Here is a 27,159-nt window from a genome sequence, read left to right as displayed (position 1 = left end):
AAATTAAACTTCCGGTTACGCTTTCACTTTAGACTTCACAATAAAGGTCCTGGAATTTTCACCGTGAGGAATGACAGTAGATTGTTTTTGTACCTTCTCATGGCGTCTGCTCTGAATGTAATTTGGATACAACAAAAACGAAGTTTTCTGCACCATTACAACCATTAATGTCCAATAACTACGGAAGAGCATAGGGATATAAACTGTGTACCCGAGGGTTTATGGTGCACCTATACTTCAGTTTATTCATAAAACATTAAAGACGGTACCCACACTTAAGCCCTCTTCCCTTTGTCTCTTTCACAATGAAAGCACATACACCGGAACACTAGTGAAATTATAAGTGTGTAAAAAGTGTAAGAAGGTTTAGCAAAAGACAGGATCCCTTTTAAGCAACTGTTTCTGACCAGTTAGTGGATATAAGTAACCTATTGAACTGGGAATGCAGACTCAGATATGCAGTCTGTAACTGCACAATTTACAATGCCACAAGGAATTCACATTTTGAAAATAAATTAATGGCTAAAGAATAAATCTTAGAAATTAACGAATAATCCCTTTAGAAAGTGTGTACTTTATGAACTGTCTGAAATAGTTCAATTGTGGAGGCTGAATGTTGAAGTAGTGACTCTCCCTGCTGTCCTCGTGCAGTTTGTTGTGCTCTCAACTCTCCATCCTCTGACAGCGGTGTTTCAAGTGCCAACAATCTGCCCAACATTTAGCCAGGACGTTTTCCAAACAACGGTCCTTTAGGGACACTCTCCATCTTTAACAACTTTCTTAGTCTCTTCGTTCTGACTGCAGCACCTAGTGGTTTTGTGTCAAGCGTCCGGAAGTAAATGAAGTTGCATAAAATGTTGTATGGCGAGTTAACTTTGACTACCCTATTTAATATAGAATTAGTGATATGTATATTTACTGTTCCGGTGTAATGTCAGGATACTGTTGAAACAATTTCATAATTTAGGATTTATACATTTTTATTGCCAATCTCAACAACGCCCACACTATTACTGAGTCGCGGTATTCGGTTAAATCAAGTGTTTCAAACCCCATCAAACCTCAACTACCCTAAATAAGAAAAGGTTTTGTATTTTGAAGAATAAATAAATACATTTAAAGTATTCTCCCATGGCTGTATCATATTCCAACAACTGCATCCTGTTGATATATCATCTGGCAGGACAGTGAAGACATTCCAGCGAGCTCAATTCTCAGCTAAAAACAAATAAGCACGTACAGCTCTAAGAAAAGAAAGAAATAATTGTCAAATAGAAATCCAATTGTTATTTAAAGCCAATTTGCAAGCACAAAAGGAAAGTCTGTGAAGGACTAAAGAGATATGGTCCAAAAAAGGAGCCAAAAAGAGTCTCTTCAGATGAAAAATTTACAATATGCTGAGGGTCAGAAGATGAAAGAGCACAAATACTTTTCAATCTTTTTATTGAATATTAAGGTAAATATTTCACATTAATACAGGCTACATAAAGTAGAGCCACTATACGACATGAAATTTACTCTCATTTTAACCCTTTTTAGTATGTAAACAATTATACATGTATTTACCACTCTAAAAGGTTCTGATTTCTCTTTCTCTTTAGGTAATCATCATCTAGTTCTGGGCCAAAGTTTAAATAGCTACTTCATGTTGAGCCCCCTGCAGCCCAAGAACGGTGTATGTGGGTTTAAGTCAAAATCGCTAAACTACGCAGAGAATGGATCCTGTTTAACAGGTGATCGCGCTTGTTTGTTTGCATCATCGGGACACTGCTAACAGCTCTCGCACAATTTCTCTTTATTTGTTTGAGATAGGCACATCAAAGAATGGTGTCAAGAGAACTTCCGATTCTTCAACTTCCGCTCTGCACTCTCAGGTCTCTACTAAAGGTTAACATGTTGCACATTTTATTTTTTCGGTGTCTTATTCGGTCATATTCGTCAGTTGGTAATTAATGTTTGCGCTCTAGGTCATGCTGTGTGCGTTTGATTGCTGTGGACACTGTCTAGTTGACGTGGTTCAGGTGCACATTTCCCACATGAGGTGCCCAGGTACCAGGCCACACCTGAGGGGAGAGAGGATCAATAAGGGGTTTATATTAGAACGAGTGTACTCAAATATTACATTTGACTTGTGGCAGAAACACTAGAACGTACAACTCTAAGCATGGGGAAATAAAAGAGCCGTACCTGCTGTTGCGGATCAGAGTTATCTGCGTTGTTTGGGACCACTTTGATGATGGGGCTCCATGCAGGGTCACCAGCGTGCAAACCATTGTACATTGGTCCGCCCGGCCCCTCTGCCATGGGTGGATGAGGGGGCAGCATGCCTCCATACATCGACATAGGCATCCCCTGAACAAACAAAAGCACATCATTGGTTAAAGGCCTGGGCCTATGAGAAGCCGGGAGGAAGAATCATCTGCAGATCCATGGATCTCGCGACACCTTTGGGAAGTCCATGTAACTGTTGGGCAAATGCTGATGCTGGTGGTAGTTGTTAGCAGGGTTCGCAATGCCTGTGTCGTCCTGCTCCATCGGCTGGTGCTGGGAGAACGCTGACTGCTCCGTCTGCAGCTGAGGGTGCATCATGTGGCTGCTCATCAGGGGTTGGGACCAACCGGACATGGCTTCTGTATCAAGACAGAAAGGGTCGTCATTATTAGTGGACATCAGCTAACCGCTGCACATTATTGGAGACTGAACAATGTTATTGAGTTCAAGTCCCACGTTTGAGATTGATTTCAAAGTTGTCCCCTTTTCTTGTAATTGTAACAAAGAAAACAGAAAAACAAAATACCTAAGAAAAATGTGCATTTGCTCTTACCCGAAGCACTGCCAACCCCGAATGACCAAATGCCTCCTTGTCCAACAGACGCCGTGTAGCTGGTGGTGAGGAGAGGTGGGTTGACAGAACCAGTCTGCCTGATTCTGGCCAGCCGCTCAGTGCCGATGGGTGGGGGAACCTTCCGGTCCTGCTGTGAAGAGCTGCCTTGCTTAGGCTGGGGAGGAGGTGGAGCCGAGGTGGAAAGGGCGGAGGATGACACTGTAGATGGAGGAGGGGCAGGAGATTCACCTGGTGCAGAAGAGACAGTATAGGAAGGGATAGTTAGGGTCAGATCAAATTTACACATTTAAAAGTATTGGTAAAGGCCATTCGTAAATGATAAAAAAAAGGCTAAAGAAGTCAAAAAAAAAAAAAAAAAAACCTATAGATAATTTAAGTCTGAAAAAGAATAAGAAATGTAAAACCTCCCCGAAAAAAAAGCCAAATACCTGATGTTGATGCACTCCATGGGTGAGGGGAAAAGTGCTGTCTGCTGAATGAAGGTGTGCCGACTGGTGTAGGGCCGTGCAGATACACAGGGCTGCCAGAGATACTGGTGGCATAGCTCGTCAATGCTGTATGCGCAGACAGTTAAAGTGACAGCTCATTATTTAGCACACGAGGAAAACTGTGCCTGAAAGTATTCCCTCTTGGGCTTTTGATTAAATGCAATTACCATGTTATGTTTTGTCACTATATTTAGTTGCATATACACTGGTGTTACCCCACCCCTATGTTGACACGATTGTTTAAGTTACAGTACTCTTCACGCCTGGTCATGAATCTCAAAAGGGATTTAATTACTATATTTAAAACCAATGAGTCAGACGTCTACACAATAATCTTGTATACATTTAAATAAATATAGTCGTACCGATGGGGCTGTTGACCATCCTCTGTGAGGCAGAGCGGTACCCGGGGGCTTTGGAGCCGTCCGGGGGCGGCGGGGGCATCATATTCTCTATTTGGCCCATGCTCATGTAGGCTGGTGGGACTGAGTACGACTGCTCTGGAGGTGATCGAGCTGGCAGATGGCAAGCACCCCACACCTGATTGTTTCCAACCTGCAAAGCGGGCGCAATTGATCACAAAGTTAGGATTACTGGGTATGGTATCACGGAAGTAATGTTACTTCAAGAAAAGAAGCCGTGATATTTGTACTGCTACTAGATTGTTGCACCATTTGCATCATGAAGTTACTACATAATAGCTAACAGTAAAACAAGATGGCAGGATAATTGTTATACTTAAACTCACCTGGCTGTTGTTATCAAAGATGCTGCTGAAGTTGAAGAGGCCGGCATGACCGAAGTTGGGGGGCATCTGCTGAGGCTTGCCCGCGTTTGCCACATGCTGCATCTGGGAACCGTTCATCATCCCCATGTTTGCAGACACCTGAAGGGAGCCTTGACCGTGGTTCTGGGCTTGTGGAGGCAAATTTGTTGGCTGGGACATCTGGTTTGGGGTCTGCTTCAGGTTATCTTGCTGAGCATTGAAGGGTACGAACACAGACTGCTGTTGCTGCTGTTGCGTCTGCTGCTGCTGCTGCTGCTGCTGCTCAGGAAGGGAATAGTAAGGCCCTTGTGGCTGCATACGATGAGAGACTCTGGGTGCAGGGGCAGAGAAGTGGGGTACAGTGTTGTTGGGGTGCACAACATTGTGTGAGTGGGCAGGAAGAGGCGCTGAGGGGTGGTGGGAGCTGGGCTGTGGATTGAGGAGGGGTTGTGGGGCCTCTGTGGATGATGCGGAGGAAGGGGGGGGAGGCAACTGCTGTCGAGTCTCTGGCTTGGGAGGTAAAGCCATGGCGGGGGCACTGTAACCCACAGAGTTGATGCTCTCACTGACAGAGACAGCCTGGTTCTCCACGGAGAGAGAGGGCTTGTCTTTTCCGGGAGGGGCGACAGCACTGGGCTCCGTTTTAGTAAGCTGGATGTGGGGCTGCGAGTTTGGTCTGACAAGCTGTTGAGGGGCGTCGGCGGCAGTTGTCGTGGAACTGTGATGTGCAGGAGAACCTGTGCCTCGTACTGCGCTGCTGCCACTTGTGGAGGTGACAGCGGTGACGCCAGCAGGCTTGTGATCAGGGGCAAAAAGCTGTTTTCTGACGGAGGAAGGAGTGGGGACGCTTGGCTGAGGATTGTATGGAGTAGGATTAGGGGTATGAGGCGAGGCCGCAGCGGAGGATGCATTTGGAGCACTGGTGGTAGTGGTGTTGGTGGTGGTGACCACGGCTCCTGAGCTGGCAGTGTTGCTGTGCTCGCCGTGGGTCGAGTTGGGTCTGGCTTGGCCTCCAGTGCTGTTGGTTCCTCCATTGTGTTTGGGGGAGCTGTTGGCACTGCCAGGACTCACAGGACGCACGGGGAAGGGCCCCCAGGTGCTGGCGGCGGGAGAGAAGGTGCCGCCGAACTGAGCCATGGGGAGACGAGGGTGTCTGATCTGATGCATGGTCTGAGCAGCCAGTAGAGCCAGCTGAGGGTGAGCATACGCCAAGGGCAGAGACACAGGGAAGGGCTGTCTGACATTTGACGACAGCCCCTTCCCAAGCTTTCCTCCGGCCTGAGAGGAGGGTGAAGACGAGGACGAAGAAGACTGGAACGAGACGCCTGCGGAGGTGACCAGCGAGCTCAGGGCCTTTGGCCCAGTGGCTGAGCCGCTGGCGGCTCCAGCACTACTGGAGAAGGAGGCGGTTTTAGGGACTCTGATGTGATTCCTTGGGATCAGATCCTCAAGCTCTTTGGCGGGGTCTTGGATAAGAGCGTTGATCAACTGGACCGCATACCTTGTAGACTCTGTCCCTCCTCTGCAACAAAGAACAATTCTTTTAGACTTTTTGTGCTAAAACATATACAACATAATTAAAAGTGACGGGTGATGTAGTGAGGTAAAGGACAAACTATACTTGAATAGGACGGACCAGAGTAACCTGTCATTAATTTGAGTTTCTGGTGATATGAGAATGTTTTGACATCACATTTAATGCCAAAAAGATTAAAGACAATGAGATACAAAGAGGGTAGAACCTTAAACTTTCTTAAATTCTACAAATCAGAGTAACCCAATGGGGAAAAAATGACATCATCCAGGAGGGGCTTACATTTTTAATGCAGCTCACCTACTGTTCTACTCCAGCTGCAGTGGCATGTACAGTCCAGCAGGGGGCATCATATTTACCTTATGGTGATCATCCTCTCCCCGTTCTTGTCCTTCTGTTTGTCTACATCTATGTGTGCTCCCGTCACGTCCTGGATAGCTGTGATGTTGCAACCTCCTCGGCCCATGATGCGAGACACGACGGATGCCGGCACAGACAGCTTCTTTGATCTTCAAAAGAAACGGGGAAATGTCATTTTTTTTGTGTGTAGTGTTTCCCCCCAGGTTTTACAAATGTGTGCAAAAAATGATCTATATATTGGTATGGCGAAACCCTAGTTTATACAGGCAGATTTCAACACTACTTAGGGTAATTTATGTCACAAATGTCCTCAAACCACAAATTCAACAACCAATCCTCTTTTAAAATCGGTTAGCATTGATAAAATTGTGGCCAAGACAACCAAAACCATGGAAACGGATGAATCCAAAACAAAGACTGACCTTCTGACGACTTCTTTCCAACCCTCTTCTCTCTTCAGGCCTCTCTTGGGGCTCGTGAGGCTGAGCTTACTGTTGGGCGAGGTGATGGGAAGTGCCATAGTCTTGAATGGGGAAGGCAATGAGTTCGAGGTGGAGTCGCTCGTATCTAGAGCTCTGCGACAAAATAACAAGAGATAATCTGTCATGTTGGGTGTCACCAGAATATATTGAAATTAGACTTCCAATTAATCCAAACAAATATATATAGCATTTTTTTTTAATCTTGTTTTTCGCTAGATCTTCTGGGACTCACTTTTGCATTGCTTTTGAGATGGAGACTGTGACCTTGTTGTCCACCTTGCAGTCGGTCTGTGGCTGTGGACAGTGTCTCTTCTCTAGGCCACGCAGGAGGCACTGGGTTGCTCCTGAGGAGGGGACTGAGAATGAGGAGGACGAAGAAGAGGAGGACGAGGAGGCGGATGAGGTGAGGTCAGGGAGGTAGTTAAGCTCCTGACTCTTGCCCCCGCTGCTGCTGCTCTCGCTGGCACAGTCAGTGCTATCCAAGGGGTCCGAATCGCTGTTTCCACTCGCCAGACCCCCTCCCCCGCCCCGCGGCTCGCCGTGGATCTTGTTCTTGTCCGCCTTCTGCTGTGCTAGTGCAACCTAGAGGGAAGACACAGACATTACCATACTGTGTTTAAGTAAAGAAACTTTTAGTCAATTCAGCAAATTGTGAATCAGAAAAGACAAAGTGCTCACCTGCGAATCCTGTAATATGATGGGTTCGTTGGGCGAGTCCTTGGTCTTGTTCTTTTTGTTCTTGCGATTGGTGCTCGGGGTGGTGGCCACACTCGCTCGCTTCTTACCAAAAGCTGTAGGGAAAGTGGTGGAGGTGGCGGATATACCAATGGTGGTGGTGGTGGTTGCACTAGGAGGCTCAATTGGAACCTCTTCTTCTGAGGAGGGAGAATAAGTTCAAATGTAATGGTTACCAACCTTGTTCTTCATTATAACCAAGTCTCAGAAACTCAAAAACAATTCTGCAGAATTCTTAATGGCTTTTAATGGTTACCATCATCTGAATCCTCCTTCTGCTCCAGCATCTCACAGAAGTCATCCGTGGTTTTCTGCCCGCCCTCTTCCTCCTGCTTCCTCTTCTGCTCCTCCTTCTTCTTCTTGCGTTTCTCCTTGCGCTTCTCACGTTTAGCGGCCAGGGCCTGCTTCTTGATCTCCTCTCGGGACTGTCACAACACACAAACACAACACAGTTGTTTAAAAACAATAACATGTTTGTCCTCATCCACTGTATACGCAGCCATGGGGTCTGACATTACCCTCTCCAAGTCTAGCTCCTTGAGGAGAATGCTAGCGTTGTTATTGGCCTCGGCCGCCTGCTGGTCTTTGGCTTTGACAATGGTCTCCATGCACTGGTGGCACTTCTTCAACAGCTCCTGCAAACAGGAAACAGACCACTGGCGTTAGAGATTTGTCAATTCCATGGTACGAGGGAAACTGATAGAAGTAGTAAATCAAAATACCTTGTCAGCGAGGGTGGCGATATATCTCATGCACTCAATATCTGATGGGAATTGGTTGACCTCCTTTACAAGATATTGCACCACTTTCACATGACCCTGGGATGGGAAGTAAAATAGTTAGTGACCAGAGGCTTGGCAACGTGTAGCACCAACAATCAGGGTTTTGGTAAACTCTGCACCTTGCGAAAAGCCGACATGAGTGGGGTAATCTTGCGGTTATCCGCTGCATCCACATCAGCACTGGCATGTACCAAGAGCTGGACCACGTCAAAGTGACCGCCATTTGCCGCCAGCCAGAGAGGGGTGTTCCCTTTCTTGTTCCGTACGTCGATATGGGCACCCCTGCAAAGACAAGGAGTCATATGAAGACATTGCATCTAAACGGGCTGGGAGATAAGAAGCTATGGGCTACAGCTGATTTAATTTCCCACGGTAAGTATATTTTTGGGGCCATGCATACAAATGTCTCTATTTTGCCCCCTAGAGAGTTTTCCCTCCAGTGATTGACTTGACATTTTGTACACGTGTGCTCTTGGATAAGGTCTACAAAATTATGATATTCAAATGCACCTACTGTGTCAGTACAGCAAAGCCAATAGCCTGGTGGTTAAGGATTTGGCTTACAAGCCACTGACTGAAACTTGGATTGAAATCATATCCGCTACCACTCATTTATTTTCCTGTTTTTTGGTTTCACAGATAATTTGTGTCAGTCTTGGGGTCAGGCAGGGAGGCCACTGCTTTGAGAAAGCCCTTCTCCAGGCACAGTCTGTTCTTTTATTTTTATTTTTATCACAGTCATTGCAGAGAAGGAGCTCTTGCATAAATATGTACAAACAAAGGAAGTAACTGATCCAAAGTTAACTATCCCCAGTCAGGTTACTTCACCCAAAACTGAGTGTGGATGTTGCAAACTTCACTTGCAGGCAACAGTTCACAGGACAATTTCAGGAAGCTTGCTTAGGAGAGAAATTAGTTTCTCATCCAAACAAGACTTCTGCTAAATCAGAAAGGTGTGCACTTCACATGTCAATTCCAAAAGACAGTTGAGAATTTGCTTAGTTCTTTGTGTTCAGCTCCCGCTAACAGACGCCAAAACAGGCATGCCTTAAATGTACGGAATTGATCTTAAATAATTTTAGGAATTTTTTAAAACATCACCGTACAGGAAAGAAGGATTTTTCCCAAGTGGTAAGAACTGGTGTCATTGAGTTTAAGGACTGGCGTCTCATCCTGGACTAACTTTTTTTGTTCTTTAGCCGAGAAAGTGTGGGCACCCCTGCTTGATACTTTTGCCTCTCAAGCAACTAAGATGTTACACCTGATGAAATCCATTGAAACCATGGGGATTTTTTTTTTTAACGAAAGGAAAACCTGGAACATGGTTCTGTACACAAACACTTGAGAGCACTCACCTGTTGATAAGCAGCTCACAAAACTTGTAGTGGCCCTTGTCAGCAGCAATGGTAAGGGCTGTGTCTCGGGACGAGGGAACAGGGGGGGCGTTGACATCGGCGCCTTTGTCCAGAAGCACTCGGCCCACCTCTGCATAACCTCCTGAGGCTGCCTCCATCAGAGGAGTGAGGCCAGTCTGAATGAAGCGAGAGGTTACTCAGCGAGATAGTTGGCTACACCGCAACATTTACACATCAACTCCTTGGCGAATGGAATCCGGACTCTTCACCTTTGCGCGATGCTCTACGTTGGCCTTGCGATCCAGCAGCAGACTGACGACCTCTGCCCGACCTTGGAAGCAGGCTAGGGTCAGAGCTGTGTTTCTGTTGGTCTCAATTTGAGCATTGATGTCCGAGCCCATGTCAAGCAACAACTTCACTGCCGGTACGTGACCGTTCATGGCGGCCAGCATCAGAGGAGAGATCCCCAGCTTGCTACCAGTCCTGATAGGAGAGTAAATAAACAAAATGTTACAAGTACAAACCTTAATAAAACATTGAACTATTGAATGTGGTCTGGGCAGCATAACATATAGCAATGAATATTTGCCTTGGTACACGTTACAATTTCATGGCAATTTAATGTAAATGTATTTACTTTTGAAGAGGAGCATTTATTGAAGTAGCAGCGCTGCAGTAACATTTTGGTGTTTACGTTACAATAGAGTTTCCTCCCATGCCATTCCTAACTTAATCGCTAAGCTATTCTTTTTGGGTGCAACTAAAATATAACTAAAATCCATATTTTACAGAAAGGTTGTATTTTTTTGGCGGTTACAATTCAGATCAAACAAAAGGATTCGTAATGTCCTGTTTCTCACCTAGAGTTGATCTCAGCCCCAGCATTGAGGAGAATTTTGATGATATTGACGTAACCCCCAGAAGCAGCCAGGCTTAGAGGCGTGTAGTCGGAAACATTGCGGTGTTCTTTATTCGCTCCCCGAAGCAGTAGCAACTCAACCACCTGACCAACACATACGACAGTTGCAAAGTCACAGCAGGGAACAGTTTACCAGCTATGTACAGCTGGCTATACATGCTAAGACAATGACTCTACCTCCTGGCGTCCCCCGGAGCAGGCCAGCGAGAGGGGTGTGTCTTTGGTTCTCTCTGACTGAGCCTCAATGTCACCCCCTTTATCCAGGAGCACCTCCACCACTCCAACGTGGCCGGCAGTGGCAGCCAGGATCAGAGGAGTGAAACCTGTGTTGGGCAGCATTAATGCGAACTGTGAGCCAGTACTAAATTCATACCTCCCTGTTGTTCATAACATTATATGCTTTTTCTAATGCCCCGGTTTATTATCACGCTTTCATACCTTTTTTGTCCCGGTGCTCAATGTTGGCTCCCCGTGCAATGAGGACGGAAACAAGCTCCTCATGTCCTCCTGCACACGCCAGCGTCAGCGCTGTGTCATGGTTGCTCTCGGTCTGTGGGAGGGTGGTAAAAACATATCTTATCAACTTTGATGTCTCTTTGCACCTAAGTGCAATTGCATCATTCAAAACAAGTCTCCATCGTGTCAAAATTGTCTGTTCCTTACATGTGCATCAATGTCAACAGAAGGGTAGAGGGGCAGGACTGAAGGCGAGGCGACGTTTCCAGGCATCTGTGTGGGCGGCTGGGACAGGGGCGTGGGCGAGGTTGCAGGGTTGAGCATGGGCACACGGCTACTCACAGCTGTAGTGGATAAAAACATTTGTTTTTAAGTTAGATGACTGCCACTCCATTTGAGATTTTGGGGTATGAAAAAAAATCCCAAATCAATTAAAAAAAAAGAAAAGAAATGCTCTTACCTGCCATGATGTCATCCAGCGTGTCTGTGAGTGTCTGTGCAGGTGTAGCTACCATGAGCCCATCTGGTGCTTGCTGAGCTATCATTCCTGGGCCTAACTGTTGACCCTGACCCTGCTGCTGATGATGTTGTTGTTGGCCTAGCATCTGCTGCCCTACCAGTACCCTCTGCAGCTCTGGGCTGGTGCTTCCTGGGTAGTCCGCAGGGTTGTAGTCAGGCAGTGGTTGGATGGGGACGAAGGCGGTTTGAAGAGGCAGTGGAGGAGGCTGGGGCTGGGCCTGCGGCGAAGGGGGCAGAGGAGGCTGGTGTGGCGGCTGCAGCCCATCCCTGTAGAGGATTGTGCCAACCTGAGGAAGTTTGGGGTAATCGCCTTCTTCTGGATCAGCCTCTTCCTCAGAGCCCTCCTCATCGTCATCGTCGTCATCGTCTTCATCATCATCATCATCATCCGCTTCCTGAAAAACGCAGAAAACATTGCATGTCTCTACAAAGAAAAAATATTATGCAACCAACAACACACCCAAAATGTAATTTAAAAGGGTCACCTCTTCCCCTTCCTCTCCTGGCTGCTCCTCTTGCTCCTCATCTTTAATGGCCTCCTCATCCGTGTCAGAGCTGCTGTGTAATTGGGCCCCTTCTATGGTGGGAAGGGCTCCTGGTTCAGATGATGTACTTCCAGGACCTGGGCCTGGGCCCTGTCCGGCCTCCTGCTCCTCTTTTAAACCCTTCGCCTCCATGTACTCTTTGGTGAACTGTTGTTGTGTTTTCAGCTGCAGCTGGCGCTCCACCTTCTGCAGCTCCTTCAGGATTTTCTTCTTCTTCTGCACCTATGTGGGGAACAGCCACATCCATGTTTGACCAACTTCTAATACAGTACCATGCAGGCTACATTTGATTTAAGAAAAAAGTACTAAAAAAAACAACAACAACAAAAAAAAACCCAGCATCTTAAGTGGGTGATGAATTATACCTGTTCCTCTCTGCTCTTCTTCAGCTCTTCAATCTTGTCTTTGGTGAGCGGCTCCCCCTGAATCAGCTCTAACGACTGAAGCTGGGCCTTCTCAATGGCGCTGATTCTCTGGCCTAGCTCGTTCAGCTTTCCCTCCGTCTCCTCCACGATGCACTCTAGAGGCTGGCACAAGTGGAAGGGCGGCAGTGGCTCTGCTTCAGGCCCCCGGCCGACTGAGCTGGGGACACCGGCCTGAAGGGCTGCTTGTCTCTGTTTTGAAACACCTAGATTTGAAAAAAATTGAGGATTATAATGTGTTAACAAGGAAATGCCTTAAAATTGGAGAGATAATGGCTAAGTGAAGTATTCACTTCATTTAGCAAATTCCCTCCCTGGGTGACGGGACTAGCAGCGCTGATTACCTTTGATCGTGACGGGCGAGGGTGTGACAATGCTCGATGGGGCACGGTCGGGCTCCTGAGGGGGCACTACCATGGCAAGAGCTTGGAACGGGACACGTGGAACCTGTTAGGGCAGAGGTCATATTAGTTTTAGGCTCTAAGAATCAACTCTGAGACTTACTCCTTTCTAAAAACAGATACACTTATTATTGTTTGTCTGGGGAATGTCATTTGTTGCTGAATTTACCTGAGAGGCATCTTGCGCAGGGGGCGTGAGCTGGGAAAGGTCAGGAGCTGGGACAGACAGGATGTTGTTGGGGTAGTCCAACAGGTACGACACCACATTGGTGTGGCCACCCTTAGCAGCTTCTATTAACATGGTTGAACCATCCTACATAGAAAACATGCATGGTAAGATTGATGTGCTGGTATTACATACAATATTCCAAATAGTCAAATGAATGTCAAAGGTGCATTACTTTGAGTCGGTGTGTAGGATCTGCTCCATGTGCCAGCAGCAGCTCCACCACAGCCAAATGTCCTCCAGCACAGGCCAGAGACACCACTGTGTGGTCATTGTTGGCAGTGGTTCTGTTCACATTAGCACCTGTTCACGAGAAGAACCAGGGTTAACACATTAACTCACTGTTCATGAGATACTAGCCTAATTTCTCAAAAGCAGTAGGTGTCCGAACCCAAATAAATTGTGGAAACGTATGAATATATATATAAATAAATGTATATACTAGCAGACTGAAGCATCTTTCAGTTAAAATCAACAACTCATTTTTTATATTAAAAACTATTAGAAAAGGTCTTGGCCAATTTGAGCAGCCATTAATAGTAGTTTATTCAGTGAATGTAACTATCCCCATGTTTAATCATGTATTGACTATTGTAGACCTTGAAAAAACCTTTTTTGTGGAATTAGGAAAAAACAAAACATTTAAGTACATTTGACTTGCTTTCCTGATCAGGTAGTCAATAACCCACCTTTGCTGATGAGGAACTGTACTGTACAGAGATGTCCTGCCCTCGCTGCTTTCATTAAGGGCGTCCGCCCGCCTTCAGATTCATGTTCCTGGAAGACGAGATGAAGATGTGTTTGTTTAGTTAAAATTAGTCCAAAAGCTAAACAAAATCTGCAAAGCCCTCCAAGCTACAAGCCTTGCTTCACACAAGAGACCGTGTTCAATATGGTGAACTCAGATTTGCAGGCAAAAACACTTTGCACTTTAGCTGGTTTTATCTAAACCTATCCAACTAAAGTAGGGAATCGGTTCATTGATTGTGAACTGTTCATCCAGCCGGCTGAACACTTATTGCTGGGGAACTGAGGGAGTGCTTTTGTCGGATTTGGAAACACGTTTCCGAGTTACTAATATTGAAAGAAAAAAGTAAAATAAACCTGCATTTAAATCCTGGTCTATGAACATAAAAGTACACAGTAAGTGGAATACAGGTTGAGTTGCATACTTTTAGTCGTTTTGTTGCACTAGTGTATAAGCAAGGGCCAATCATGAGTGACAAGGAGGATTCAAGAGGATTGCGTACCAAATTGGCTCCAGCCTGCAGCAGCACATCCGCCACATCAGTGTGTCCGTTCTCACACGCATACGTCAACGCTGTGTCACCCGTTGCTGTGGTGGCATGAACGTTTGCCCCTGAATGACAAAAACAAGAGATCAGGGCTTTAATCATGGAGATACTTTTTTTTAACACAGCCAAGCATACTCTTAATGTGCAGGTCGTTGGCTCCTTTACTCAAACTCACCTGCAGCCAGTAAGTATTTGACCAACTCTAGATGGCCTTCCTGTGCAGCCTCCATTAGGGGTGTGGAGCAGCCTAACTCAATGTCGGCGCCTGCCTTGATGAGGAAGTCTGCCACTTCCAAGAAGCCTCCGCAGCATGCCAGAGTCAAAGCGGTCTCCTGGGTCTCCTCTGTCTGGGCATTGATGTTAGCACCTGGTCAACAGAACAAGAACAGTAAGCGATAAGTGACAGTTACTTTCAAGCGCAAAAAAAATGCCTTCATTTCATTAATGGGTTGAATAATAATAATTACTCTTCAAAACATTTACTCTTGAATACAAAGAGGGGGCAAAACAAATCCAAACATGTGTGTACAGTTGACCGACGTCACGTTTGAGTGTCGCAAATCTTGCTTACCTTGAGCCAGCAGCAGTGCCACCATCTCCTCGTGTCCTTCTCTTGCTGCCTCCATGAGAGGTGTGTAGCCTTCATCATTAACCTGGATGAAAAAACAAAAGCATCCCCAGATAAGAAAACATGGGGCTTGTATGACTCACTGCAGATTAGTGTGTGGCTCTGTGAACTCTTACCAAGGATGGATACCTGCACCGTAGTAAACATTTCTACATAAAATGTTTGGTGGTATAGAGTGTTTGACAAAAAACATGTTTTTGAAAGAATGTATTTGTTTGGCCTCTTGCATTTAACTCCTTAACAAGCGATAAAGATCACCCGTATAGATGCGATCCCAAATTAAAGTCACATTCCCATCTAAGGTTTAAAAAAATGGCAGGTGAATAATTCAAATCAATGTTTGAGTAGTAGTGGCAGAGCGAAAAGTCGAAAAGTTGAAGACTATTCTACATCCCAAGATCTCTACTGCAGTATTTAGTGGAAACAATTTTGAGGGACAAAAAACCTTGGACAACATAGTTACACACATGCTTTCACACATTCATGGTCTCGCGTTGGTATTTAAGTGTCCGTCGTTTCACACACCTCTTCCAAGTTGGCTCCTCTCTCTATGAGCAAGGCTGCCAGCTCCACGTGTCCTCCACAGGCCGCGAGGGTGAGGGGCGACTCGAAGGAATCAGCTGGCATGTTGACCTGCGCGCCGCTGTCCAACAGCAGCCGTGCCACCTCCACATGGCCGTCCTGGGACAGCGAGACACACAGAGAATGTAGAGATAAGCACCTGAATAAATATATGGGGTCACGTTTCAACAAAGCCTATATATCGTCACGTTGCACCAGACCTCTGTTCTTCACAAATCACTTTGAAATATACAAAGAGGATTAGTATCTAATTTAGAAAGCAACTCTCCATGACAATTAATGGGTCAAATGAATGTCTGCAGCAGTTGCGCTGCCTCCGCCTACGGTTTGACTTTCAAGATGTAAAAAAGGTTCAAAATGATTTTGAACTGAAACTGGGTAAAAAAAATAAAAACTAAATAAAATCAAATAAATCTGGATAAAATGTATTAATTGTCTGTAACAAAATGACAGGAAAATGTAAAACAAGTAGCAGAGTGAACGGACCCCGAGGAGAACATTTTTAGGTAAAGGTTTGGGTCAGATGCTCACCATGCACGCCTCCATCAGAGCTGTATGCATTTCATCCGTTTTATGTTCCTGGTCTGCTCCGGCCTCCAATAGAAAACGCACCATATCCAAATGACCTGCAGACGACAACCCCAAGCAAATTATCTAGACAACGTAACGCAACTTAGTATTTAAGACCATGTTAAGAGGCAGTGAACTAAAATAAGGCAATCAACACAAAAGGTATTGATTATTAATAAATATTTGCGCTCAGACCTTTGTAGCAGGCGAGTGTGAGAGCGCTCTCCTTGAACTCGTTGGAGTGAGTGTTGATGCCGGCGCCATACTCTAAGAGTACCCTGGCCACATCTACGTGACCGGCACTGGCCGCCTCCATTAGAGGTGTGTGTCCGTTTTCGTTGTGGTCCTCAATGTTAGCGCCCTCTTTCAGCAGCACCTTCACCACATCCACAAAGCCCCCGGCACACGCATACGTCAAAGCTGTGTTGCCTGTAAAACCGAGGAAAAAATTGATATTTGAGCACAAAACACAGATATTAAAGAAAATCACGAGGATAGACAAAGAAAGAGGGCTCTTACCTGTGGAGGATTGTGCATTAACATCTGCCCCATGGACCAGAAGCAGTTTGACGATGTCAACATAACCGCCGCTGGCAGCAGCCATAAGAGGCGTTATGTCCCCCTTGATGCCCCTGTCCTCCACGTTCGCATGCATGGCCAACAAAACCTAAGGGTGAAAGACAAAGGGATATTGAGAAATGACCACAAAAAAACAAAAAAACTAGCGCTAGCATGATCACTTTATCTTTGCAGACACATCGCACTACAAATAAAAGAAAATTATATTGTAAAATCAGAACCCATCTGCCCACCCCTCCTATACCGCTGGTCACATACCTGTGCAAGTTCGTAATAGCCTGCCGAGCAGGCGAGGCACAGCAGGCTCTCTCCTTCCTCCGTGTGTTCGTTGACGCTCCTTCCTTCGTCGAGCAGTTTGCGCACAGCGTTGACGTCCCCATCTGAGCAGGCCTCTGCTAAACTACGGCTGAAAATAACCAGACTGCTACAATTACTGCCCCTGTGACAGGTGAGCACACATGCGCCTCACATTCACACAACCACTCCTACACACACACACACACACACACACACACACACACACACACACACACACACACACAGTACGAGCATCTCGGATTTGACAGAAAAGACAGTGATTCTGCTCAGTGGTAATGACTTTGAATAAATGACTGAATTTATGAAACCGTGTACAAGACAAACTGGCACGTGCCAGGGTCAGTGTGGGAGAGATACATACTTGTCGGCTTGGCCGGCGTTTAGTGTGTTTTCAGCTCTCATACGGGTCAAGGCCGCTGCCGCTTCGTCCAGGGCACAACTCACGGATGAGGTCAGTCGCCGTAGCACTTCGGGGTCTGCAAAAGCTTTACCATCGGCAGTTGACAGTTTACCGATGCCTGGCGAACACCAAAGGGGCAGAGGTGCATAGGGCAAGGCAAACCACAGGGGAGCACAACCACACCAGACGAGGAAGCAAGTCCAGTCCAGCCAATCCAATCCAGGGTTAGTAGCGGCATACAAAAAAAAAAAAAAGAGAAAAAAAAAAAGAAAAGAAAAAAGAATTCACACACAGAAACACACACAAGCATTTGTTAATATGGCTTACAATTGGTCCTCACTACCTTCAATATACCATCTATGAGGTTTAATTTTGCCAATGACTGGGTCAATGGTCCAGTACAAACAAGGTCTACTGGGCTGCTATGGGAGTGTCTGGGTAAAAACAGATCAGTGACCAGGACTTAAAGTAAATACAGTGAGGGAGGTCGTGTAAGACCTACAAACCAGTAGAAATAGGTTCAGGCTGGTATGGTTGAACAGCAAAAATGTCTGAATTATAGATGGGCAAAAGGCAGTGAATGTGAGAAAAACTGGAGACAGTGGTCAGCAACAGGGAGAGAAACACTGGAAGAACGACAAAATACCATGTGCGAAAAAAATGTGTTTGTGTATTCTGCCATGAGAAGAAAACCCAACTATGTGAACGAAAGAAGAGCAGGCAGTAGGGCAAAAGAAACTGCATTTTCTAATGGCCGACATTCAAAGAGAGACCAAAGAACATTTCAACAACTAGTGAAACCGTTCCAGTGTGTGTGTTGCAGGGAACGTTTTAAAAAAGGCACATGTAAAAATGAGAAAAAAGGGAGGCCAGGGGAGCCCAAAGAGAAGATGGAAAGTGTTTGCTTAGAACTAGCTCTAGTCCTTGTGGTCCCTTGGTGTTTTCACTAGTAGGCCGGGGACTTGAGTTAAACTTAGCAGGGCTGTCGGATGAGCATTTTGCAATCGTTCCAAAGGTGGAGGGAAACAACGGCTCAAGGAAATAGATCATTAATGTTTTGTTGCATTATGCTTTTCTCAAGAGAATGCAGGTGGTGCAGTGAACCAAAACAGACCACGGTAACAATATTTATTTAATAATATTTATGTATGTAACGTTGACGCAAATAACCTCTTTAAATCTCTTAAATAAATTGTGAATAAGCTCTTAATGAGGTCAAAACGGTGACGTTGGTGTAAGTAGATCGGCTGTATTTTAAGTGAAAAACGTGTCAGTCTGGCCACGGAGCAGACTACACCCACTGTACCATCAACACACAAAGTAATCTGAAGGACCAGTTCCAAACACGTTGCTCATTATAGGCATCGAAAAAGAAGCAAGTGAGTCATGTTTCATCACTGCATTTGTGAAGAAAAGGAGTTTTTGATGCTGGCTGGTTGCACCTTTTTTCAAACGACCGATAAAGGGGCCTGATCTGCTGGGGGAGACCTGCCTTGGACTATAGTAGCACAGCAAATCCAAGATTTTTTTCAATCACTGAATGAAGCCTTGGGACAAGAATTGTGACCTTAACTTGACCACTTTTTCTTTGTTTATCGTTGTCGTTCATTTAAACCACTATGCGCAGAGAGCACGATGGTGCGGCGGTAGGGGTTTGAGAGAGAGTGAGAGACCAAGGTCTGGGGTCTTGGTCTTTTTTTGTGTAGGCAATATGTTGTTAAATATGTTTAAACCTAAAAGAAATTACTTGTACAAGTAGTTATGTCTCGTATTAATTTGTCCTGTTATTTACGTGCATAATGCTCAACTAGATATTCGGATGCGTGGTTTTTTTAAAGCGAATATTCGAGCGTCACTTCTGAACTATTTTGACAGCCCTAGAGCTGTATACACCACATGCTTGTTCAAAATCATACAACTTACTACAATGACTTTGCTATTGTGAGAATAACAAAGGTCCCCACGCACGCGCGGTCGCTTCTGACAGACGAGAGGCTCGTGGTGTCTTTTATATAGATTTGTTTCGTGTTGCCTGTATCACAAGGAGAACGGAGTTGCAATCTGGGTTAGATGCTGCAGAGTCAGCGCTAAGAAATTATTGCAGTGTCCAGTGTATATTATAGTCCGTAAGAATTAGTCTGAAAGCCGTTGATGCCTCGTGTTTAGTTGACAGTGAAGGAAACGCATCCCCTGGTTAAGGAGAAATGCTTCTTAACTTCAGAAAGAAATGGGTCAACTGACCTTTTGTTTTTAACAATTTATTTTCCTTAACTGGCACTGTGTAGGTTCAGAACAAGATATCTTAAAAGAACTTGTCAGTCTTTATGAAATGCTTAGTTACTTTACTATTTTTTTCCACATGGCTTTTACTTCATTAATCTCATGCTATTCATTTTATAGCATTGGTATTAATACACACCATATTTTAAAATGAGTTTGCAACAGTCTTATTCAAATAAACAGGCCCTCTAAGTAGTTGAGAATAGCGTAGTGCTTTTTGACCCCTTTTGGGTTGGTTCAGTTTATTAGTGTGCAAAATTATGGTTTATAAGGGAAGACCCAGGACTATGTGGAGAGATTAAATCGCCACACCGGCCTGGGAACACCTTGGGTTCCCCAGTCAGAGCACGCTACCCGACCCCAGATAAGCATTTGGAGGTGAGCGATGAGATTATGGTTTAACACGGCTACTGGCCGGACATGACCAAAGGTACTAATCTTTTTTTAATCTCCACAGGGTATCCAACAAATGTCAATTAGCAGCACAGCAATTATGAGAAAAGCCATTCTTCCCACCTATGCACACCTGGCAAACGCCTGCAGCGGGTAACATAACTACTGGTATGTCACAAAGATAAAAAGTGGAGAGATAAATCTACACTCAGTGACGTTGTGTGGTACACCTGTACAATTTAGGGTAATAAAGTACACCTTTACAACACCGTTATAGGATGAAGTTTGTTTTTTGTACCGTCTGAGGTCATAATTAAATTGCTATTGCTAATAGCTTTAGCATTTAGGTTGTGATCAGTGGTGTTGTTGTACTGTACTCCTTTTTTGCCGGGGTATCTATTAACCTGCACCCGTGTCTATGTAAACAGGGAGGAAAAATAATTGAAACACATCAATATAATGCAGTGCAATAAAACACTACTACCGTGGTAAATTATTCTAACGCGCTGCAATAGATTATGCAGTTGTACCCAATAAGCAGGCATGTGCGCATTGACCAACTGCACTTTGAGGGGGGATTCTGCCACATTCAATAATAACAATGTCAATTCTAAGATTCAAGATATTATATTGTTTAGATCACATGGTTTTATTCTGTGCACGCAGCTGACATTTTTTTAATCCAATCTTAATCCAGTTCTGTTGACAGGAGAGTGGAAGATATTAGCTTGGCATGGTTAGCAGCATCTGTAGCTTTTATTTAGTCGAGATTGCCTTACATTTTGCATTTCAGTATTTGTATCTGCTGAGCAAGAATAGTTTCTTTACTAAACTTTCCACCAGCTTGATGAAAAAAAGAATAAAAAAAAGAACTAAAACTCTAAAAAGAATATCCCAAAACCATTTAAGTGTCATTATTTAAATTATTTGGGATGACAATTTAAACGGTTTAATCCAGATTAGAACCTGACTGCGTTAATAACGACCAACTGCTGACGCCAAATCTGATTTTTTACTCTATTTTCCCTACTTACAAATTACAACTGCAGTTTGCCGGGATAAAAATAAAAGCCTAATCAGTTTAGAAAAATACACCCTTGAGTTATGGAAATGTAAAACAAAGCATCAATGATTGGTAGAATTGCTATACATTAAGATAATGTAGCAAAGACTCATTTCCTTTAATGGTTTCCAGTATAATTTTGTATAATGACCTGCATGGATTTTCTGCTTAGTGAAGAGTGTCAGTCAATCTCTGTGGTAGCAGATTGAGGCAGCCTCTTCATTCCCCACAAGAACCAAAAGGCTCAAGTTCAACAGCCATTAGCGAGCATTGGGACAATGTTAAAATCTTTTAATATCTTTAGATATTGTAAAAAATTAAATAACCAAAACAAAAAGTCATCCATCTAATTGGATGCAAATATGTTGCTTTTAGACATGGTCCCATGAGCATCTTCCCTCTTAACAGGCTTGGGATTTGACTACTTTTTTGCTACATGGAATGAAGAAGAGGTTGCCCAAATCTTACAAACAGTCACTACAATCTCTAAGAATACGACAGACGCCCTCTCAAATCAATATAACTTAACCTTTTGAAGTTTAAAAGGGTATAGCCGCAACAGATCTTAAGCATAAGATAACGAAAATCATAAGTCTTGAGAACAATTCTGACCAGTCAGGGAGAAAGGGGAATAGAATGAGATTAGCCATTAGCCGTTCAACGCGGGCTCTACGCATGCTGCGGAGGCTCAAGTGCGTTCCAGGGTTAATCTGCCCGGTAATGTTTGTAAGCCCAAACGAGGCCAGGACACCCAGCCCCAATGGATTAATCTACATAGAACTTCTCCCACTAGATTACAAATTCTAATCAAACTATATTACCCCAATCATTTTCAAACTATGTGCCGTTTTAAAACTTAAAGAACCAGCATGTTCGTCGTATTCCATTTGAGCCTTAGGCCTATGCTACTATTGTTGGGATTTTAATGGGATAGGGGGGAGGTTTAAGCAGAAAGGTGTGGTCTTGCTTACTCAAAAGCTACTGCGTGTTAAAGCACATATTAATACTGGTTGAAGCGAAAAGAAGGTGTGACCCAATAAGGAGGTACTGGTCAACTAGAAATTAGCATTTGTCAAGAGACAAAGCAGTCATACCTGCAGCTTCCAGTAGCGCTTCAAGTCGAGCCTGTGTCTCTGGATCAACAGTCCTCAAATCTACTCCATCGGTGGCGCTGGACAAAAGCAACTCTGACGCCGTCTTCATGATGGGGTTATCCAGGTCCTCCTGGTCCAAAATGAACGACTCCACCTAGAAAAGGTAGACAGACGAGGGTAAAAGGAGGAAAACGATTAGCGCTTTGTCGGCCATTTTTATGTTTCAGATCAACATCTGCAACGTAAATGAAGTTTAGACCATGACTAAGATTTGTCAAATATAATAACTCATGAGTATTCTGTTACTTACAACTAGCCCTGCAGTATTCAGTCGCAAATCAGGCAATTCACTACAATTTTCTCACGTCCATGCTATCGTGTAGTTTTGTTTTTTATTTCTGCCTGTTGTATTTACACTTCAAACATTTTGTGAAGATTATCTTGCCGGACAAAATGTTTAAGTATCATAAATGATTGATGACTAGAATGTTGTGTCGAGGTAAGAAGTGTGATGCCAACTTCTGGGTAGCCACCTGTAATAAGTCATGCCTTCAGCCCTCCACTTATAGTTCCATTATCATGTATAGATGTTGCCCCACACACACACACCATCTATAAAAAGACCAGGCTTGTTTATTTACGGTTTCTTCCCAACGAGAGAAATCAAATAGGAGAGCAGGGAAGCCCAAGAACAGCACATAACTAAGATTTGGCCATGTTAACACGTACTGATGCAATTACAGCACGTGTTAAAGATGTCTTTAAAAAAAAAAGTGGTGCCTTTATTATGAAAAACAAATACTCAATTCAATGGAGCTGCTACTCATTATATTTGTACCCTTGATATAACAGCTGTTTTCTTTAAATGAAACGTTCTAATTAGCTATTGTAAAAAAATATATAAATAGTAAAAAAAACGTACTTTTACAAATAATGAAGCAGACGTTTTTATATTTAGTCTATTTCAAAGTAACTGCTTGTTCAATCCCCAATTTCAAAGCTTAGGAGTGACTCTAATGACTCAAGATATATTTATTTACATAGGTGGAAGTAATCTAACTAGTAATATCTTAATATAATTATGCAATAAAACACTGCCATACTGAAGAAATATAAAGAAGCCAATATTGAGATGATTTGACACACATATGTGGGATTTCAAAAACGATAGGATTAACACGTATCAAACATTCACAGAATGCAAAAGTTTGCAAAACAGCCTCTGAAAAACTGAAACTGTCCCAATCCACGTCCATGTCCATCCAAAAACTAGAGAAGGCGTTTAGGGCCAGGCCCAGAGAGCCAATGTTGAGAGTCAGCATTCAGCAATGTGCAGGAATTCAGCTATATGATAGGAACACAGAGCCAAACAACCTGTGGGGGTTGTAGTTCTCCCATGGCCTTTATAATCAACAATGGACATCAGTCCCCACTATTAATGAACTACAGTTCCCACAGTGTTGGTTCCCAGAGAGCTGGAAAGGCCTAGAATGGCATCTGCTTAATCCTGGGGCTCAGATTTTAGCTACTGCCCAGAGCAGCGAGTCCTCCACTGGAGTAAAACACCACAACAAACACTCCCTTTAAAGACTTAAAAAGAGAGCTGGCTGGGCTTAGAAACGTAACACAAAAGGACGCACATTTTCAATTTCACTCAACTACACTGCCGGAGATGTGATCGTCAAACATTATATTTTCTTCTTCTGCTACTACACAGCTGGTCCTCAGGGGGAAATGTCAATATAGCCACACTGTATTGACACTGGCATCAGCTGATGGTCTTACTGTCGGGTGAGAGGGATAGCCCGTTGGTCAGATATTATTAAAGTACACAATAGACACAGCTCAACAGGTAATGTGCAAAGCTCAGCAGGGTCAATTCTCCCTGCACACCCAGAACTCCTTGATTATTGTAGTTGACAGTAGACACTACACCCCCTTTAAGATGACAACATGATTACGCTATAATGAAAATGCAAATAAAGAGACCGTTGATGCATTAGTGTAAATCGATTATTTGCTATGTAACGTGAGCAGTTTGACATGTGCCCTTCCCGAGTGTGCTGCAGTTACACGATTGATTACGTGACAATAATGAGGCTAAGTGGTCCAAAAATGGTAAAACTGGCATCGGCATTAGACACGACTTTCAGTTTAAAAATGGTTTGGTCAAGACAAAGTAGTCTTTTGATTATATAAAAACTAAATCCCTCGGTAGATGGTTCACTCATTGAAATGAGAATAACATGTGCTTTGTTTTGTGCAATTTGGGTTCAGTGTACAGCATGTCGGAAGCATGTTTAGGCAGAGGAGATGCCATCACACCTGTCCCCGTGTGACTGCCAGCACATGGAAAGTTAGACCCTACTCAACACGAACCCTAACGCCTCTCAATTGTGACATCCCAGAACAAGTTGATACAGTAGTGGTAGCTATTTGCCCAAAAGAGACGAAAGGTGGAAAAACACCGACTCCCTAAATTAGAGGAGTTCCGCGGGAGGAAAGTGAGATTTGTGCGTATAAAAAAAACTTAGCGGAGGGACGATCGGAGTTAATTTACATGATTTGGAAAAGTGACGTAATTGCACCACAACTACGAAATGGCAGATAGTTAGCTGGCCGTGAACGCCAGTGGGTTCACGGGCATCTTCCATTTACGGTGGCTGGAAAGCGGTTTGGAAGACCCGCAAAACTTGTGATGGGTGTTGCGAGACGCCAGCAACGAACGAGGCCGTCGCCGCTTCCACCCGAACTAGGCCGTGGTCACAGCCTGTCCTGCATAAATAAAACATTTCAACCGCTCAGCCTGAACAACTGCTGTTGTCTCATCAAACATTACCAATAGCAAACACCGCATAGGCGACTGAACTGCCAAGAGGTGTCGTACGATTGAAGTGCTGGCTTATTTTACGTAATTTCAGCGGCCTGGGAGGGGGTGGTTGCCAACTGCGAGCTAATTCGCTAGCTAGCAGCCAGCTCGCGCTAAGCAAGGAATGTTACCCAGCTCTATGGTTAGGCTTAGCTAACTAGCTTAGCTAACTAGCTTAGCGTAGCTACCTCTGAAACCTCGTCTTCGTCGCTGCCGGATCCTGGACCCGAGGAGAGGACGGCCGCAGCCGCCAGTTTGAAATCCAGTCTTTCGGCTGCAGGCCCACCTGGTTCGCCGTACAAACGTACTTTCTTTCCACCTACACCAATCCCAATGCCCCCTAGTCCGACTCCTCCTGGTGTCGCTCCTACCCCCATCCCTGCCACTGGGGAGCGAGGAGTCACCGAGTCAATCTCGTCCTCGAAGCCGTCCGTCAGCATTGCCGTCCCGGTTACTGCATCCTGCATACTTAGGTTCACGATACGTGTGTTCACGAGCTAGTTGTTGACTTAAACGTCCGTCCAGGCTCTTTCGTTTAGGATATTTACGTGATTTTACTTCAGGGAATCCAAAAACTCTCCCGAAGCGAGGGTTGAGGAGGATCTCTTTCCCCCAGCCATTAACTTTCTAACAACCTAACGCGATACGCACTGTTTCGGAGAACGAACGCCCCTGGAAGAATTTCTGGTAACCCTATTGGTTAAGCGGGGAAATCCTTAGTTCTCCATTGGTCAGACACAAAGCTTGTCAAACATGAGACCGCAACGTCATGTTAGGTTTACCAATATCACGAGGCTGTAGAACGAACGTCAAGATATGACATGGTAAGCGAACTTAACTGGTAGCCAGCTTTACTAGTTTATGTAAACTCTTATTGGGAAATCAGTTAAATGGAGGTCTAATGTAAATGTGTGTATGCTAATGTATGGCACCTGTTGTACATAAGTATTCGTTTTATTTTACTTTAAATGGCAATGAACACCTTAATTTGAATCTTACATATAATATATGCTGTAATTTGTTGATGAGCATAAATGAGATTAGAATAATAAGAAATACTGGTGGACATTTTAAGGGGCATTGATATGACACAAAACATACACAAAAAAACAATTTAAAAATATCCTTTGTCACCTTGATACTTGATCACATTTGTAATCTGAAATGAATTGGTGTCATAGATGCAAATATTAAACACAAAATGCCATGATATTTCTTAACCTATTGTTTATGCCTACATTTGAGCATGTAGGAGAGACAAAAGCACACAAGGTCCCCAGTTATGACTTTAGCCATGAAAATACTTTTATTTCCAAATAAAAAGACAAACTCTTAAATAAGATTGCAGAATGAGAATTATATATACATATAATATTGCTTCCTTCATATATTCCGCCAAATTACATTTTTTTCAAGGATGGAATACTTTTAAAATTGAGCTCCAGTAATTGCATTATCAACAATAATTGGTTCCGGGTTAAATCTAGCTGGTTCCCTCCAAAAGACATAAAAATGACTGTTATTGAATTCTACAAGACCGAAAACACAAAAGAACAATTCAGGTTTGTGCAATACCATGTGTAGTAAACTGTTCCAAAGATTAAACATGTATTACTTAAAATATACTCAAATAATTGATCCATTGATAATGTTAATGATAATAAGGGCACATATGATGTTAATGTCCAGGTTCATAGTGGGGTTTTTTTATTTATGAAAATGTATGGATTAAATTTCATGATTTATTTAGTCTACTGTGTTATAGTTCTCTATGAAATAAAGCACTATGCAAATATTTGGAGAATAATAATAATAGTAATAATTCAGTCCGACACAACACTAATAGATGACGGCACGACACTAAATCATTCCTGGACCATTATTATGGTGTTCGCACTGGCCACTAATAAGGTTCTCTAAAGTGGGAAGAGGAAACAGGCCTTTTTAATGGGCACTGCTAAAATTGCGGATGGCAGTGGTGCTGCTACCACACCACTGCTACCACACTAACATCCACGCCAACATCTTCTATAAGCTGATAGAATATCAGTTATTGTTTATAACTCATGTCAAAACAGATGAAGGACATATTCCACAATAAATTAATTTGAGAGGTAAAACAAGTTTTTAACCACTGTGGTCAGAAAGATTTCAACTTGAAAGCCTGGCCATGAGAGGTACCGGAACAGAGAATGGCCTTTGAGCAGCAACGTCATCATTTTTGGGCGTGGACGCACGCAATTCGTAGGCGAT

General features: G+C 44.0%; 1 protein-coding gene across 8 annotated transcripts; it reads right to left on the bottom strand.

Moving 5' to 3' along the window:
* Window positions 1–1,426: 1,426 nt before the first annotated feature.
* On the bottom strand, window positions 1,427–25,563 carry ankhd1 (ankyrin repeat and KH domain containing 1). 8 transcript variants are annotated; one of them, XM_062560785.1, is made up of 39 exons: window positions 25,095–25,563; window positions 22,038–22,191; window positions 17,169–17,325; window positions 16,748–16,910; window positions 16,430–16,577; window positions 16,106–16,339; window positions 15,874–15,966; window positions 15,284–15,447; window positions 14,702–14,783; window positions 14,306–14,497; window positions 14,086–14,195; window positions 13,525–13,612; window positions 13,011–13,138; window positions 12,779–12,922; window positions 12,553–12,655; window positions 12,152–12,414; window positions 11,727–12,008; window positions 11,183–11,636; window positions 10,930–11,066; window positions 10,705–10,816; window positions 10,444–10,589; window positions 10,208–10,350; window positions 9,617–9,830; window positions 9,348–9,523; window positions 8,112–8,274; window positions 7,933–8,028; window positions 7,729–7,845; window positions 7,467–7,635; window positions 7,154–7,350; window positions 6,708–7,057; window positions 6,416–6,568; window positions 5,993–6,142; window positions 4,082–5,621; window positions 3,699–3,888; window positions 3,274–3,399; window positions 2,825–3,073; window positions 2,446–2,630; window positions 2,188–2,352; window positions 1,427–2,063 (listed from the first exon to the last, which is right to left on the bottom strand). In XM_062560785.1, the coding sequence occupies exons 1-39, from the start codon at window positions 25,371–25,373 to the stop codon at window positions 2,004–2,006; spliced, it is 8,076 nt and encodes a 2,691-aa protein (XP_062416769.1). In that variant the 5' UTR covers window positions 25,374–25,563; the 3' UTR covers window positions 1,427–2,003. The 8 variants fall into 8 exon arrangements, with proteins under 8 accessions (XP_062416769.1, XP_062416770.1, XP_062416772.1 ...); XM_062560786.1 differs by having other exon boundaries at window positions 7,154–7,347; XM_062560788.1 differs by having other exon boundaries at window positions 17,169–17,292.
* Window positions 25,564–27,159: the final 1,596 nt, after the last annotated feature.

This window comes from Pungitius pungitius, chromosome 2 (assembly GCF_949316345.1).
Source record: "Pungitius pungitius chromosome 2, fPunPun2.1, whole genome shotgun sequence".
Taxonomy (NCBI): Eukaryota; Metazoa; Chordata; class Actinopteri; order Perciformes; family Gasterosteidae; genus Pungitius; species Pungitius pungitius.
Note: the sequence above shows the minus strand (reverse complement) of the source record. Positions and strands in the feature narration are given on the sequence as shown.